This window comes from Syngnathus leptorhynchus, chromosome 8 (assembly GCF_054491065.1).
Source record: "Syngnathus leptorhynchus isolate UIUO chromosome 8, UIUO_Slep, whole genome shotgun sequence".
Lineage (NCBI taxonomy): Eukaryota > Metazoa > Chordata > Actinopteri > Syngnathiformes > Syngnathidae > Syngnathus > Syngnathus leptorhynchus.
Window position 1 is genome coordinate 11,490,478 of NC_141202.1, and position 16,602 is coordinate 11,507,079.

Genomic DNA, 16,602 nt, shown 5'->3' on the forward strand with positions numbered 1-16,602 from the left:
AAGGGAGAACATTGAAAAATGCCAGTTGAACATCATGTGGTGGGCGGAGCACACAAAAGCCCACAAGGGCTTTCTTTCCTTCTTTTCTTCTTTCTTTCCTTCTTGCTGGGTGACGTCACATTTTGCGCACTTCTTTTTCTTCTTGAGCAACACCTGCATGTGCGTCTGTGTGTAAGTCAGTCGACACGAATCGCCCGACGCATCCGACACCCGGCGCTACCCAACCTGGGCTTGCCCGGCCGCCTCTTCTTCTTCTTCTCCTCCTTCTTCTTCTTGTCAAATTGGCCTCCATCTCGCTGTCCATCCTCCAACGTCTTGGTCCACCCTTTTTTCATTTTTCCCTTGATTTCAACAGGCTGCGTGTCGTCTTTGGTGCAGTGGAAAATTGCTCTTTTGACGAGGATGACCCCCCGTCGGGCGGCCCTTCACCCGAGGTAAGTGGCAATTATTTTTTTTCACGTTCATCCAGTGCTCTTTTGTTTGGATTTCCCCCCCCATTTTCATTTGGAGGTTCTTCTGCATATTGATCAAAACATTGTCCTTCCACTCATGACATCCAATACAATATTGTGTATGTCGCACAAGCATTCATATCAGCTATCCGGGTTACTTAATGAAGAGTCTGGCCCTGTGTTCATGGCTGGTAAGAATCCATTTGTGAAAATACTCCCCAATTTTTTTTTTCAGCTTTGGAGGAGATCGTTCAGTACATTAGACAAAATAACCAAAACCAAAATGCAGATTGTGCCGGCACTCCTTGTCAAGACTCTTTATTAGGTACATCTCTGCCACCCTCTCGAGAGATTCAACTTACACATTTTGCCATTTTTCAGAAACATTCCAAATACCAAACTACATGTCATAAACCTATGATGGCAAATCTTGACCTCAGCAAAAGGCCAAATTGCAGATTGAAGCTCATAAGATTGTGCGGTAGGTGTACCGAATGAAGTGGTTGAGATTTCATTCACTGTTGGTGAGACGTTTGTAAAAGTGCCCCCCCCCCCGTACTGAAATCCATTTTTCCTCCATTTCACCCGTATTGCGCTTGACAAAATCCTAAAAAAAAGCGATTCCTGGAGACCTTGAGCGCAGCGCTCATCAAAGGGACACTTCTTTAGGTACCTTTGCTGGTCTCAATATTTTTGATTGACATTTGACCAAAAAGAATGCTGCAAAGAAAACATTTGTATCTCTAAAGCTCATTGGATGGTGCAGCAGGTGTACTTAATAAAGTGGCAAAGTGACTGGTGCCGCATTCAAGGTCAGTTGGAATCGGATGTCATTTGAAAAAAGTCCGTTCTTTTGCATTTCATTTTCTGCACCAAAGGAGCTCCAATACAAAGCGGTCTGTGGTTCCATTTTGGGGGAGAAGAAAAGTGGAAATCCTCCCAAAATCATTTTGAGCTGTCGCTGCAACTTGATCAGCACTGCTGAGATGATGCAGGTGTACCTAATGTGGTGTCCCATGCGCTTGTCACGCAACACGCCGCATCAACGGCTAGAATGCGTCTGAGCATTAACAAAAATGGCGAGCGGCCAAGTGGCTGGCTACTTGCCTTGAGCGCTTCTTTTACTTGTATTCTCCCTCAATTATTGATCACAATTGACCGCTTTTGTGGAATGAAATCGTCTCGGCACGCAACAGGTGAGGAGGTCACGTGATGGCGCTGCTCTTTGAAGGTAAGATTGATGCTATCGCCAATGCACAAACTGCTGTTGAGGGCATAAGAAATATGAATGATATTTTCCAACAGATGTGAAGATGCTGACAAAGTGGCAAAGAAAAACAGGAGTGGAGGCAACGAGACGGCGATGCGACGACGGCGGCGGCGTGTTGGCGGCTTCTAAATGTGCCGTCGCTGCTGACCTATCAGTAGGTGAAATTTTCTGACAAATGGCCCACTTTGGGGGGCCTTCAGATACTACCCATCAGTTGCTTTGCCTTGAGATACAAGCACCACAGTTGAAATGCGAGTGCCTTGACTTGAGAGTTTTGCGCTGTCCCTCACTATCAACAAGCGATCTAAAAACAAAGCTGTTGTGGGCATTCAAAAGTCTTTCAAAATCTTCACACAAGATAGTATCAAATCTCAAACAAATGTATTTTTATAATCTGGTTTTAGGATTCTACCCTTGATTTATGTACTGGACGTTAACTGTCCATTGATGAGATTGAGTTATTGTAAAGTGTCTCCAAGCAAACGAAAGCTTTCGTCTCAGCACGAAGAGAAGGCGTGGTTGTCGGCGTGGAGTCTGTGAAGACGCTTCGTCCTTAGGTAGGTGGCCACCGTGAGGGGAGGGGAAGTGAGGGAGCCCCGGCGTAGTAACAAACAAGGACGACAAGCAAGTGGAAGAAGAATTTGGTCGTGCGTCCAGTGGCGGTGTGGAAGACTAGTGATTTTGTTGTTTTGTCTGGCAAAGGACAGCAAATCATGGTCTCCCGCACTGCCACCGTGGTGACAACACCCGCCCGCCACGTGCGCTGTCAAATCAGCAGTAGCTTTTTTGCTGCACTTTTTCCTCTCGGATCAATACAAAGTCGAGCCCGCCTGCCTATTGATCCAACAGTCACACTTGTTTCTGCTAACTAACATTTATCTTTCGTGTTTGTTTGTTTGTATGTTTAGATTCGTGCACACGTTCTGCAAATTTGAAGTGATTTTTTTGTTAAGGTCCTTCTTGTCAAAGCAAAGTGACATCATTGTGGGGGATTTTTTTTGTATTAAAGCTTACATATCACAGTAATAAATTCTACTGTTTTGCATTTTACTCATTCCGGTGAGGTCCATATAAAGTGGAACAGTGATGCTTTTGTCTGAATGACTTTCCGGTCGACATATTTGTAGTTTTTTTTTAGCCAAGGTAGCGTTCACTCGTGCTGCAAACCTTTTGATTGATTAAAAGATGTCATCGGCTGAAGACTTGTCCATACAGACATAAAAAGTAACAAAATAAATCCCATCACAATATTTATGAACAGGTCTTGTAAAATAGCAGTCGTTAACCAGTAAGCTAATGCTAGTATTAGCGAGAAGCTAACGAATGCATTTGACACATTATTGTGTTCTCCAAGAATAATACAGCACATTCGATGCAATTCATCTAATACAACTCAAAATACACCCACAAGAAGTGAAAACAGAGTGCGCAGCTCTAAAATCAGCAGAAAGACGGACACTAATGCTATGAAAACGACAATATTATATTATAATAAAATATTATTAAAGTGAAATACAGTTTATTTTTGTCATCTCGAGCATTACTGTGCCCGTCGTTTCCATAGATTGAAGAAACTGAACCATTAACAAAACAAAATCTTTCAGTGAATCCTTCGCTACACTGAGAAAGGATTTCTGAAACACTCATCATTGAACAAGCAGGACTTTGCTCACAAACACTGCTTGAAAAATGAAATTTGACCAGGCACTTCTTTGAGGTTCTGATGCTGGGGGACGGTGCAATGAGTTGTGTGGATTGATGCACCTAACAACAGAACATTTTGATCTCTCCACTTCGGCATCCTTGAGTTGTTTGGACTATAAAAGTCTCCCCGAGTAATAAAGATGGCAGATTTGCAAAACAGTTTGGCAACACCCATTACCTTGTTTGCCCCCCCAACGGATGTGATGTATTAAATAAAAATACGTAATAGAAAATGGAGATAACTGAACGGAGTAAAAAATAGCCTCCAAACAGATCATAAAAATATCTCTGCAGCAACTGGAAGGATAGGTACAGTTTTCTATCCTCTTGGAGACTCCAATTACACAAGAAAATTAATATAAAAGCAAAAAAGTGGATTTTCCTACTTTGATTTATAGTTTTGTTTTGTTTTTAAAATTACTGTTAGGGTAAGATGACAAGATTATTTGTAACAAAGTCCTTTTTTTTTATTTTCTGTATTTTTCAATCATGTAAGTGGACGCCCACTATTCACGGTGAGGGGCCTTGCTGGCTCATCAATAGGAAAAATTCCACAAATAATTGATGCTAGTATAAGTGCATTGAATTTTTTTTTTTTATTTCACCTCAAGAATGTCTTGAATAAGTTGCAATATTTGTACTTTTTATTCCTGCCTAGGTATAGTGTTGTCAGAAAATATCTAATATAGTCCCTGATTTTTATTCTTTGGAATACAATTTCTTTTTCTGTATTTATACGAAATAATTTTACAAGATGTATTTTTGGTTTTTTTATTAATATTTGTGCTTCAGCTTTAATTGTGTTGGAAGGTAATTGCAGGTATATCTAATGCAGTGTCCCGCTGGAAATGTGCTAATTAACGGAGCTAACGAGCCTCCCCTCCCCTCCCCTTCTCCGTTGTGTGCAAATGAAGCAGCCCAACGCTGCACATAATTCAGCGATTATTTTGTGTACCACATTTTGAGAATCACTGATCCAGTCTGTTGATTGACTGTTGACAGTTGACTCCAGGGCTGAAAGGATTAATACAATTATGACAAATTTCATAATGCAAGACTGTCCCCTGCTGAAATTATTGCACACTACATCCACAAACTCCACTTGGGGAGTATTATTTTATCATATTATTTATTTTCATACCTACAGGTGCTGTATAATTAGATAAAAGGCTACACAAATCAAGCTTGGTTACATCATAAATAATATTAAATACGTAGGAGAACCTTAATTAGGGTTTTTTTTGTTGTCCTGATTGGACATGCATACTACGTCACAAGTACTACGTCACATTTTCAGTCACCGCCACTGCCTCCTGCGCGCATGCTCATTAGCTCGCTCCCACTCTCCACACTCAGTCAACATGGCGGACGTCTTGGAACTTCACGAAGCGGGCGGCGAGGACTTTCCTATGGATGAGGATGGTGATGTTAGCCTTCATATTTGCGGTCCCTGCCGAGCGTAGAGTAGACGAGCACCACGTCAATATGGATGAGTTGGGTAGCGAAATAAGACAAGAAGAAAAGAGGGACGCGTCGAATGCGTGCCGGAGGGCCCGAGCTAACAAGCTAAGATGCTAACAACGCGCCGTCTTCTATTCATTCAAACTGCCCAAGTTCGCCTGCTACAGGTTTTAATTCATCGGCCCGAAAAGAGGGGAATAGCATTTCATGTCGAGTCACGGTGTTTCTTAGGCTCGATAGGTTTGCGAGGAAGTTTAAGCGAGAACGAAAATCCCGGAGTAACGCGCATGATACTTTTGCATCCCCAGAAAGCATCCACAAGCTGAAGGAGAAAGCCAAGAGGAGGAAAGGACGTGGGTTCGGCTCTGGTGAGGAAACCGCAATCAATGACGGTCTTACAGCGACTGTAAGATTGTGAGTGATCACCGTGTGCTCGTGTTGGCAGATGAAGGAGCCAGGTCTCGCATGAAAGAAGATTATGACACTGTGGAGCAAGATGGAGATGAACCAGGTCCCCAGAGATGTGAGTGCTGCTGCTTGACAGCAACACGCACGGCATTTAAAAATCACACCGCACTGCGTGATGCTTTCTAAGCGCTGGGCTCTTTGGAGTGCCTGTTAAACAGCAAAGTCATTATTGGTTGTCAAAAATATCCATGAAAGAGCATCTCTGATGCAACACCACTGGCAACATTTACATCATCACACCCTATATGGACTGTACGCCAGTTCAGTTGGGGGAACCATTTGCCATTTTCAATCCAGGCTTAAGTAGTGTACAGACAACAGCAACAAAGTGTCTTATTAAAATGCTGAAATTTTAGTCTTTTTTGGTAATACACACCTTAGCTTGTACTTAACACTTATTTTGTGTGCAAGCTGTGGAGGGTTGGATCCTGTTTGTGACCGGTGTACACGAGGAGGCCACTGAGGAGGACATCCACGACAAGTTCTCTGAGTTTGGTGAGATCAAGAACCTGCACCTCAACCTGGATCGAAGAACAGGATATCTCAAGGTGAGACTCCTTTTACCTTTCATCACTTCAGAGCCTGGTTTAATTATGTTTTTACTTAACTGCTATCCAGGGTTACGCTCTGGTGGAGTATGAGACCTACAAAGAGGCACAGGCAGCCATGGAGGGCCTCAACGGGCAGGACATGATGGGCCAGCCCATTAGCGTGGACTGGGGCTTTGTCCGCGGACCCCCCAAGAACAGACGCAGGTGAGTCGGGCCTGTGGCTGGCTGACGTTTGCACGGGGACGGTGGGCCAGCCTGCTAAACCACGTGTTATTTTTAGGACCGGTGGACGGCGACGCAGCAGGAGTCCCGACAGGCGACGGCGTTAAACAAGAAGACGCGTCCATGCGCCAATTTGCCAGCTTTCTCGTTCCTCTTTGTACACAATTTGTTGTTCGGTATTTTCCGTGGCAATTCCAAGCACGGAGATAACTTGCTCAAGCGGCTAGTCATATTTTCCTATGAAAATATCAGATCACATTTTTGTTAGAATTTTATTTTGAGGAAATGTTTTTGTTTTGTAACCAACATTAAATTTTTAAAAGACAAAAAATTGTACATTGATATTTTTTTTGTAACAAATTAATATGTACTATATTTTCCATACCATAAGCCGCTACTTTTTGCACAAGCTATGACCCTTACGGCTTGTCGTCCGATGCGGTGTATCTACTGAATTTTTGTGATGTCTAATATATATATATATACACTCGTTACGAAAAAATGTTGTGGACCGCTGCGGCGTGGAGGGTTATGTAACCAGATACACGGTCACTGGGGAGAAGAGTGGTGTTGATGGTTTGTCTGTTCGCCAAGCAAATAGTGCACAATTGACACGAACAAGAGACTGATTAGATCAAGACGGACATTATTGGAGAAAGGAAGCTTTCACACACAAACCCACATTATGAGGGACAAAAGAAATGCATATGATCCCGCTTTTAAGTTAAAGGCAGTCATTTGGCTCTTAATGAAGGAAATAGAGCTGCTGCAGCTATTGTAGGGGTTTCTTGCGCCTTATATATGAGCAAAACAAGATTTTTCCCTTATTTTAGCTGGTGCCGTTTTTAATCAGGTGCAGTTTATAGTCCAGAAATTATGGTATAAATGTTACACTAGAATAGGATAAACTATTCATTTTGTATTTTTTTTTGCCATAGATTGTTTTGGTGTTTATTTCACATATAGTTTTATATCCTGTAAAATATTTTTAATACCTTTTTTTGAATGTTTTGTTTGTGTGTTGTAGAGAATTTGTCTTGATAGAATTGGGAAGAATTGTTTTTTTTTTAAGTTTGCTTTTCTATTGAAAACTATTTTCCTCACATTGCTCTCGAGCTATTCAGTTTATTGAAGTTGTCCTACTCGATTATTTACCAGTGACGCGAGATTGATATCCAGGATGAGGTCATCACCCGGTACCGCTCGGATGCTCCGAAGCACCTGTCACTCTCCCAGCGGGAACACGCTCATAGGCTGACTTTGGGAAAACACCCTCTTGTCCCCATTTCACTGCAAGCCAATCAGCAAACACTTGTTTTGCTCTCTCCCATCTTCATTGGTTAACTACAGCGTCCATCAAACGCTTGTCGCTCAACCACTGGCTCCTATCGGTGTCACCGGAAAACGTTATCCTCATTGATTGGGCGGCTCGCGGCGTGGGCGGGCCCCTGGAGTGGGTTGACGTTGTTGTTGTAAGTGGAGTGGAAATTACTTTGCGGCTGATGGTCCGCCTTGGGGATTTGACGCCAAGTTGCGCCACGAGAAGATGCCCTAAAGTTAAGCGCTGTCCATTTTCATCGAGAGGAGGAAAGTAGGAGCACGGGAAGCATGAAAACATCTGCGGGGCCGGTCAAGGTAAGAAGGAGTTTACCGGGGAAGTGGAAGCTCTCCTTGAGCTAACAGCTAAGGCTAGCTGCCGATTAGCCGCAGTTTCAACGAGCCACAAAACGAAAAATCTCAGTAAACATAAAGATAAAAACTCTTTTGGGGGGCTGTAGAGGTGTTCGGTGGAATTTAACGCGCGTTGGTAAAGTTTTGAGACTCGCATACAGTCCATGCGCTTCAACGCCTATCTCTTTAATGAAAGCGTTGTTCCTCCAAAGAAACGATTCCAAACATCCTCACATTCCACAATTACAGGCGCTCGTTTAGGACAAAGCACTTGTGTTCGCGGAAAACGCATCAGCTGTGCTGGTACTTTTAAAATGACCCCCTCGCTCCCTTTTAACCCCCGCCGACCCGTCCAAGTGCACTGGCTGGACTGGGATGGGTGGACGCGTCTGCTGGTGATGTAATCCAGATTTAAGAGGGTGAGCGTAGAGTTCACCACTTGACTGTCTTGTCGGTTTGTTTTTACGGCTCTAGGCAATAAAACAAGTGCATCAGCCTTTCTTGGCTTATCAAGGCTGTGTTACACTCTTCAATTATTGACAAGGACTCGGTTGAGTGTGTAGGACACACACACGGACACACACGCACGTACACACGCACGTACACACTCACACAAAACAACCAAAAGTGAAAGAGTTAGCAGGAGTGGTGAGCAGGGCAAAGGTGGACTCAGCACCCACAAATTGTTCTCAATTGTCAGTCTCACAACAATCCCGCTTTGTGGGCTTCTTTCTAAAAGGCACAGATGGGTAAACTCCACATCTGCTCTGCCGGATGGATATCCAGCTCTCATTTCTTTTGCCGTCTTCATCGAGTCATGGGAAACCAAAATTATACCTTTTATTTGCATAACAATGTCCAACATCTTTCAGTTGGATGAGTGAAAATTTGCCTTCCACGGCCCGCCTTGGCAAGCTGCAAATTGCATAAATGAATGCTGGCTTCCATTTAAAGGGAAATTCTCCTCGATCAAAATTTCAGATCAAATTTGACTCGATTCTTATTGGCCGGTAGTGTCCTTGCATTCCTCATCACTCTGTGCCCTTTCCACTGCGTGTCTCGGAATTAGCACGTGTCAGACTGGTTGTTTGAGCTGTCGTGCTGATGATGAAGACACACCCAAGTGTGGCCGCGTCTCTTGCTTGTAGGCGTGCATGTGTAGCACAAGGCCGGGTCGGGTCCGACTCAGCTTTTTGAGACGCAGGCCGGATGTCATGGCCTTGGAAAAGACATACCACCCGTGAGTCACCTTTCAAGTGTGCAGGAGTGGCAGCAACTAGTTTGGCTGCGAGTGAGCTCGGAAAGTAATGCATTGTTGAGGTGAACCAAGTCACGACAAATTAATTAACAATGTTAAATGATAAATCAGACAAATTTAAATTTAGAATTGGCTCTGTCTCAGCTTCACTTTTTTCTCATCGCACGTTACTACGTTTTCAGAGAAGTTGGTGCGATGGCGGAAAGATTGACATGAGTCGCCAAACTGCACTTCCTATCTTCAACATGTGTCATCATACAAATTCAAAATATAGTTTTCTTTGAATACGCAAAGATGCTATCAAATGCTCAATTGTCCAAATATCGGAACCGTCATTCAAAACAAACTCAGTTCTGTTGCCTAGCTTTCAATTTCCTACTGATCCAAACAAGCAACTTGTTTTTTTTCCTAATGCTCCTTGAAAATGTTGAGATGGACAGGCATTTTTTCCCTTTGCTTTGGTCTCACCCTTGGTAAAGTCACATGAACACTTTGTTTTAGGCAGAAGTAAAAGTGCAAGAACACTCAACCTGTAATTTGCTTGTCAACAAAAAGCTTTTTAAAAACACGCCAGCCGGCCTCTAATTGATGTCTGGTTGAAGCGAGGTAAGATGGCAGGGCCACGCCATATTGGATGCTGTGCCATTGCAATTTTGGGTGATGGCCGTCAACATGGGAGAATAAGAACATAACAAAGTCCAGAGAAGGTCAACCTCCGGCTCATTTGTCTCGAAAGGCCCACTTCATTTTCGTTTTGCTTCTTTCTGTAATTAGCCCTTGCGACTTGCGCAGCAGGTTGGAGGAGATGGTGCAACTGCCGATATGTACTCAAGCGGCAATTAGCTGTATGATTAGCTGGTATGAAGGACATACCGGGGTATGTCCTTCGGCAACAAATGTATTTTCCGTTCGGGCTGTTTTAGAACTCAAAGGTGGAATCCAAAGCTGGGCTAAAGTGAGCTACACCAACTGCTAAACTTTTACCATTGCCTGTCCCAGTCTTTATAAAAAAATAAAATAAAAACACTCACCGTAAGAAAATCTCTGAGAATTGAGCCTTTGCTTGATTGCAAGGAAGACAAATGCTGGAATTGTGCGTTCAGGCATGGACTAGCCGCACCCGATTGTCATTTGCTATTGCAGTCCGCTTCCGTTTTCTGAGGCAATCGAGAGCAGGAATCGCTATTGACATCACAGCACAGAATAAATAATCACCCAGGATCATCCTTCAGTTGGAGGGGGTTACCCAATTGTGTGTGTGTTTGTGTGTGTTTCCCAGCCCTCAGTGCTGACAAGGAGGCCACAATAGGGAAGTTCCACTTGGCAGATTCTTGTGACCCAGCCGAGGCCTCGCTGGCATGCCGCGGGCCGATGGAGGGTGTGTGCAGAATATCTGACATCAGCCTGGTGTGTGTGGTGTGTTCCTGCTCGTGTTTGCCAGAGCAGGAACGTCACACGCTGCCAGAGACAGAAAATGTTATTCGTCATGATAGGCAGAGAGGAACGACACAGACTCCGAGTGGAATTTTGGTGGAGCCCACGGGAATGCCTTGACGGCGTCCACTAACTTGTTCATCAATTATTTGTTTTCAATATCCACTGTCGAATCACACGGCAGGGAGGCAGGTGGGCAGGCGCCAGCCGTGCCATATCTAAATGTTGTTGTAATTCATCATCTGGGCCGAGGGGGGCGATGCAAGAACTTGAACTTGATGTTCTCCTTTCCCCAGGAGAGAACGCAGCCGCCCCCAGAAAAAGAGATGGCCCGACTCGCACGGCCCGTACTGCAAAGACAAGATGACGTGGCGACCCAAGGTGAGGCCGTCGGACACACACACCATCCCGCTCGAGCTGAAAAGATGAAAGATCACTTTTTTTAATTTTTATTTTTGCTTGTAATGTTCTGCAGCTGCTGAAAAGCGGCAGACGAGGGGAGTCCCGTCCCGTGACCCCTCGCCAGCGGCGGCCTGCCTGGGGCACGTGCCCACCTCTGTCCCCGTGGTGGGCGATGACGAGCAACTGTTGAACACGCCCGAGTCCACCTTCCAGCTGCCCGACCTGAGCATGTACCAGGACGACTTCCAAGTCAGTGAGAGGGACCTGATTGAGAAGTCCATGATGGTGGCCCTGGAGCATGCTGGTACGGCCGCCTATGCAACAGCCATGGCAACTGTTCTCCACAAAAGCACACCAGAGATTTGATTTTATGTACAGGGCGCCTGAACTGGTGGACCAAAGCGGTTCCCAACTGTCAGAGTTTGCTGCCGTTGACGACCACCGGAGACGGAAACTGCTTATTGCACGCCGCCTCGCTCGGTCAGTTCTCACATTGCAACATTTTCTTTCATATTTCATTGGCCAATGATTGCAAGTGACTGAGTGACTCTTTTTGCGGGTGTGAGCGCAGGCATGTGGGGCTGTCACGACCGCGACCTGTCGCTGCGCAAGGCGCTGCACCAGCAGATGGTTTGCGGCTGCGAGCAGGAGGCCCTCAAGCGCCGCTGGAGGTGGCAGCTGACCCAGCAGAACAAAGAGGTACATCCGTCAATCTGTCTGTCCACCCCGCACACAGTCCGAGAAACACCCTTCGAAGAAGACTTTTTGGAATTTCAGAACTATGCCTACTTCTTGCCAAATAGTGAGCCGACTTCTTGCCCAAAAGGTCATCATGAATGGTGATTAACAATTGGCGCGTAAACATTCTAACTTCGAAAAAGTTTTCCTCAGAGAAAAGCTGTAAAAACAGAGAAATATTGACATTGCGCACGTCGCCATCTCATTTCCACGTTCAGAGCTTCCAAACGTCTGTCGCCACAAAAATGAAAAAGGTTTGCACTGCAGGTTGAGCAGGTCTTTATCACGACAAAGCAGCCACAACACGCTTGTTTGACTTTGTTTGTTTCCGTTTGTTGAAATTGCACCGGCCCGTCCTTTCACTCCCCGCAATTGAAGTCGGCATCCTCTGCTCATGTCACCATCCAAAAAATGGATTGAAAAAATTGAGGGGCTCTCAAGTCAGGGATTTCTGGGGCTCATTTCATCGGCAAAGCGTTAACGCGTGGGTCTGTTGCAGTCGGGCCTGGTCTACAGCGAGGAGGAGTGGCAAAAGGAGTGGAACGAGCTGCTGAAGCTGGCCTCCAGCGAGCCCCGCGTCAGCTACGGCAGCCACGTCAACAGCAGGTGAGCGAGGGCGGACCACAAAGCGTGCGGCCTTTGCTGACACCCACCCGCCTCCAGGGGGGAGTCGTCAGATGAGCCCGTCTACGAGAGCCTGGAGGAGTTCCACGTCTTTGTGCTGGCCCACGTCCTCAAGCGACCCATCGTAGTGGTGGCCGACACCATGCTGAGGGACTCTGGCGGAGAAGGTGAGATCCGGTCACCACGTTGTTTCTCTCCAACGTGGTTTGCGGGTGATTCAGCCACCTCCTTGTTTGTCCCACCGCAGCGTTTGCCCCCATCCCGTTCGGGGGCATCTTCCTCCCCATGGAAGTGGCACCCGGCGCCTGCCACCACTCTCCGCTGGTGCTGGCCTACGACCAGGCTCACTTTTCGGCGCTGGTGCCCATGGAGCGGACGGACGGCTCGGCCGAGCAAGGTGCTTCGCCTTTATTTGGCTTTTCCCGAATGTCGGGAGTAAAAGTGACAAGTCGAGGAAAAAATGGTCCGGTGCTGATATCGGGCCAAAAGTATTTGGTGTAACTCTGTGACATGACCGAGCGTGTTTTTGTGGCGCAGTGGTGATCCCGCTCACCGACTCGGAGCACAAAATGCTTCCTCTGCACTTTGCTGTGGATCCGGGGAAAGACTGGCAGTGGGGCAAGGACGACACCAACAACAAGAAGCTTGGCAGGTGCTCAAATTTATTCTCCACTCTTTGACTTGTTTTCTATTTTTCCAAATTCTTATTTAAAAACTAAACTCGGCGCCACCCAGCCGCCCTTTGAGGGTGTAAGGACGTAGCAGTGCGTCCATATTTAGAGATTGATCCCCGACTCCCGATTAGCGACACTTGCTCACCAGATTAGCTCTAAGTAGTTTCTATCAGCGAGTAGCCTGCTAAATCAGATCACACAAACAAGCTATTCCTGTGCCCGAGAGCACACCCGTTGTCCAGTAGAGATGATTTGATGGTTCTTATTAGATGTTGAAGAAGATGGCGGCAAAGCACTACTTGATCCGATTCTTAATTTCCCACCCACTTGCAAATGCGGGCCACGTGGTGCAATCAAACTTAACTTTGACTTTTCTACTTTTCAGTGTGTCTCTGTCCTTGGAAGCAAAGCTGCAGATGCTTCACAGCTACATGATCGTCAAATGGCTGCCGCTGCCCTGCGAGGTGAGGACGGCTGCTCGCACAATTTACCCACTCTGCTCTCAGTAGACATGCTTGGTCAGGAAAGGGCAAAATCCAGACAAAAACAGGACAACACCCTCAGCATAACTTTGCTTTTCTTCCAGCAAGCACCACTGGCCCAGCCCGAGTCGCCCACCGCGTCGGCCGGAGACGATGCCCGCACTCCTCCTGACTCCGGTGAGTCAGACAAGGAGTCGGTCAGCAGTAGCTCCAACGGCAACGGAGACGCCGGCCCCGCGGGATCTGCGGTCAACGGTGGCGGCGGATCCTTGGCCAAGAACAACTCATCCACTTCATCCGTGTCCTCAAACGGTGGCACGCCTCCGATGGGACAAAAAGACAAAGCCAAAAAGGAGAAGGAGAAGAAGAGGGCAGAGTCGGTGGCCAACAAGCTGGGCAGCTTCGGTAAGACGCTGGGTAGCAAGCTGAAACGGAACGTGGGCAATCTCATGACAAGCAAGAACGGGGGCGGCGGGCACGGTAAGAAGGAGAGTGGGCACAAAAAGAAGGGGTCACTCGGGGTGGACAAGGACAGCGCCCCTCCTTCGCCCCACCTGTCCGAAGATTCTGGGAAGGGCTCGCCATCGTTGGGTAGCGAGCGTCTCAATGGGACGGGCGGCAGCTCTGAGGGCGAGTCCAACAAGTACGGCGCCGACGTCAAGGCCAGCCTAGGCAACATAAAGGCTGCCATGCACGGCGAGAGGAAGTTCGTCTTCGCCGGCATGCTGACCACCGACAACCAGCACCCACTGCGGAAGCAGAGGATCCAGCGCTACCTCACAGAAGTGGAGGAGCGCTCACGGGCCGAGCAGGAACAGCGGCGTGAGGTCGAGCGCAAGGGCGCCGCCTACGCCGCTACAGCGTCACCCAAAAATGGACTGCTAGCGGCGGAGCCGGCCGAGAACATATCGTCCCCATTCAAGAGCTCCCTCTTGAGCCCAGCCATGTACTCTGGCACAATGCCCATCCCGCGGCCCTCCCTGATAGAGCAGCCGCCCTTGGCGGCGCACCACCACATGTACTACGGGGATACTCGGCGCCAATTGGCCGGCGGCTCGCCCGGTACCTACCTATCGTACAGCACCCTTCCAAGACATTTCTCTGCGGCGCAGACGAGCTCCCTTAACCATCCTAATCCCCCTCAGTCTAATAATCCAGATCCGGTACCCTCGCACCTACCAGACTGTATGGTGTTCGGCTCCTCCAAAGGCTTCCTGGAGCCCGGTAGTGCGCTGGGGTCAATACGCCACTACTCCCTGGGTAGCGTGGACGCTCTCCCCGAACTCTGTCGGACCCCCAACTGCGTCTACTACGGACTCCCCGAGACGGGCAACTACTGCTCCTCCTGCTACCGCAATAACAAGGATGCGGAGTTCGCCATCCAGAGGTTCTGACCCGGATCGCCCCAAACACGTGGCCTTCTTCAGTTCACTTGGGGCACAAATGGCTAGCCCACTACCGCTTCGCGTCTCAGGGAGATGTCTTGCAAGTACGTGCACCTCATGCTGGATTCTTTTTGGAATAAGCTGTTGGACCCCTTAGTCCATATCCAGCTGAAGTCATAGGCAAGAAAAGAGACGTTGGTCCTCCGCATTGAGAAGGAGGCAGGCTAAGGAGGAAGAACCGAAAAAACTCTCCGCATAGTGAAGTCAAACGAAAGCACCAACACCGTGTCGGTTCCCGAGTGCCACAACTTCCGCCGAGGCCGGACGTTTTTTTTTACTTTGTCTGTTGGTTTTGCGCTTTACCGCTCGCTGCTATCCGCAAAGTTCTGGGGCACGTTGGTCGCTTTCCTGTCCCTGCACAAATCCAAGCACTTTTGGTCAGGACCTCCCCCGTGGCTTTGATGCTGGTCTGAAGCAGCATTTTCCCACCACGGCGTTCACGGCAGCAGTCATGCGGCAAGCGTTCTGTTTCGTTTTTGAAGCTCCTTGCCCTCACTAATAAGACATTTTGGTGTGCTAATTGAACAGCTGTTTTACTTGTCCGCTACTGGTAGCACTTTTGGCCTACTGGTCGGGCATTGGACCCTTCTAGTAACTGGTAACTTTACCGGGCGTGGTGGCCCCCTGGACTCCACTAGAAGCACCAACTACTGCTCGATTTACAGACGTCCGACAACCATAGCAAAAAAAGTTGACTGGTAAGATGCAGCTGTTTTAGTGGCTCACTGAAATGTTGTAATAATGACGCCAAAGAGTACGATCTGTTGGATCTGAAACTTGATGGCCAATAAATGCTCTCAAGGGTTTAGAGCAAAAAGTAGTCCTTGTATGCCAAAAGTTGTCCTTCACGAGTGGACAGCGACCATTCGGTTTTGACTTTCTTTGTTTGGTTTAAAGCACAAAAAGGAGTAGTTTGCAGTTCACTGCCACACCTGGCAGGGGACGCCATTTTCCCCACCTCACCTTGTGTTCAAAAGTGAGCAACTGTTTTTGCTGTTGTTTTGTTGTTGTGAATCCTCCAAAGAACGAGCTGCGGTTTAAACGACTTGGCCGGTATAATGTCACGAAACGCACGCACTTGTTTTCTATTTCAAACCAAAAGGCAAAAGAGAGCTTGTCGAGTTATTTTTGTACGTTTGTTAAAAAGTCCCAAATGTTTACTGACCCTTTCAATCGAGCGCTATGCAGGTGACATTTTTATATCTCGCCAGATCGCTCGTCATACATTTCTTTTGGGTGTTTGCCTTTTTCCCCCTCGTTTTCGTTTTGTATTTTTTCTACACATCCACTAAAACAAAACGGCTGAGAATTGTTCTATTTTTCTACAGCAGAATGGACATACGGGAATGTGCATGGAAAGGCCGACCCGTCTTTAACCAATATGTGTGCGGTTTTGTCATAAATTTTATTGTTTCCATTCTTTTTAGGGACCCCGAAGGCTGTCCAGTGTACAATGAGGACACTGGACAGGAAGAGAATTGAATTTGATGAAATAATTATTTACATTAGGTTGTTATTATAATTCAGACTTTATTTTTGGGTTGTTTTTTGTTGTTGTTGCATCATTTGAATAAATTTCCGTTGTATTTGAAGAATGTGTGTGGCTTTAAGTGTGATGTGGCCTAAGCAAAAGGATTTGAGCCCCTTTGGAGTCTGTTGCTAGCAAAACCAGCACGTCCCGTGCTGTCATTATTATAATTATTATTTTGAAACATATTTTGTGACAGACTCTCTCTATCGTGCATA

The 16,602-nt window shown here is 46.8% G+C and overlaps 2 protein-coding genes across 2 annotated transcripts; both read left to right on the forward strand.

Moving 5' to 3' along the window:
- The first annotated feature begins 4,690 nt into the window (after nt 1-4,690).
- rbm8a (RNA binding motif protein 8A) lies at nt 4,691-6,459 on the forward strand. Its single transcript, XM_085919290.1, has 6 exons — nt 4,691-4,848; nt 5,196-5,255; nt 5,333-5,410; nt 5,767-5,903; nt 5,974-6,110; nt 6,187-6,459. The coding sequence occupies exons 1-6, from the start codon at nt 4,788-4,790 to the stop codon at nt 6,233-6,235; spliced, it is 522 nt and encodes a 173-aa protein (XP_085775416.1). The 5' UTR covers nt 4,691-4,787; the 3' UTR covers nt 6,236-6,459.
- Nucleotides 6,460-7,527: 1,068 nt separating this feature from the next.
- otud7b (OTU deubiquitinase 7B) lies at nt 7,528-16,498 on the forward strand. The gene is made up of 11 exons (XM_085917614.1): nt 7,528-7,763; nt 10,788-10,872; nt 10,967-11,197; nt 11,272-11,373; nt 11,465-11,592; nt 12,131-12,237; nt 12,295-12,422; nt 12,503-12,652; nt 12,793-12,907; nt 13,315-13,393; nt 13,516-16,498. The coding sequence occupies exons 1-11, from the start codon at nt 7,737-7,739 to the stop codon at nt 14,803-14,805; spliced, it is 2,442 nt and encodes an 813-aa protein (XP_085773740.1). The 5' UTR covers nt 7,528-7,736; the 3' UTR covers nt 14,806-16,498.
- Nucleotides 16,499-16,602: the final 104 nt, after the last annotated feature.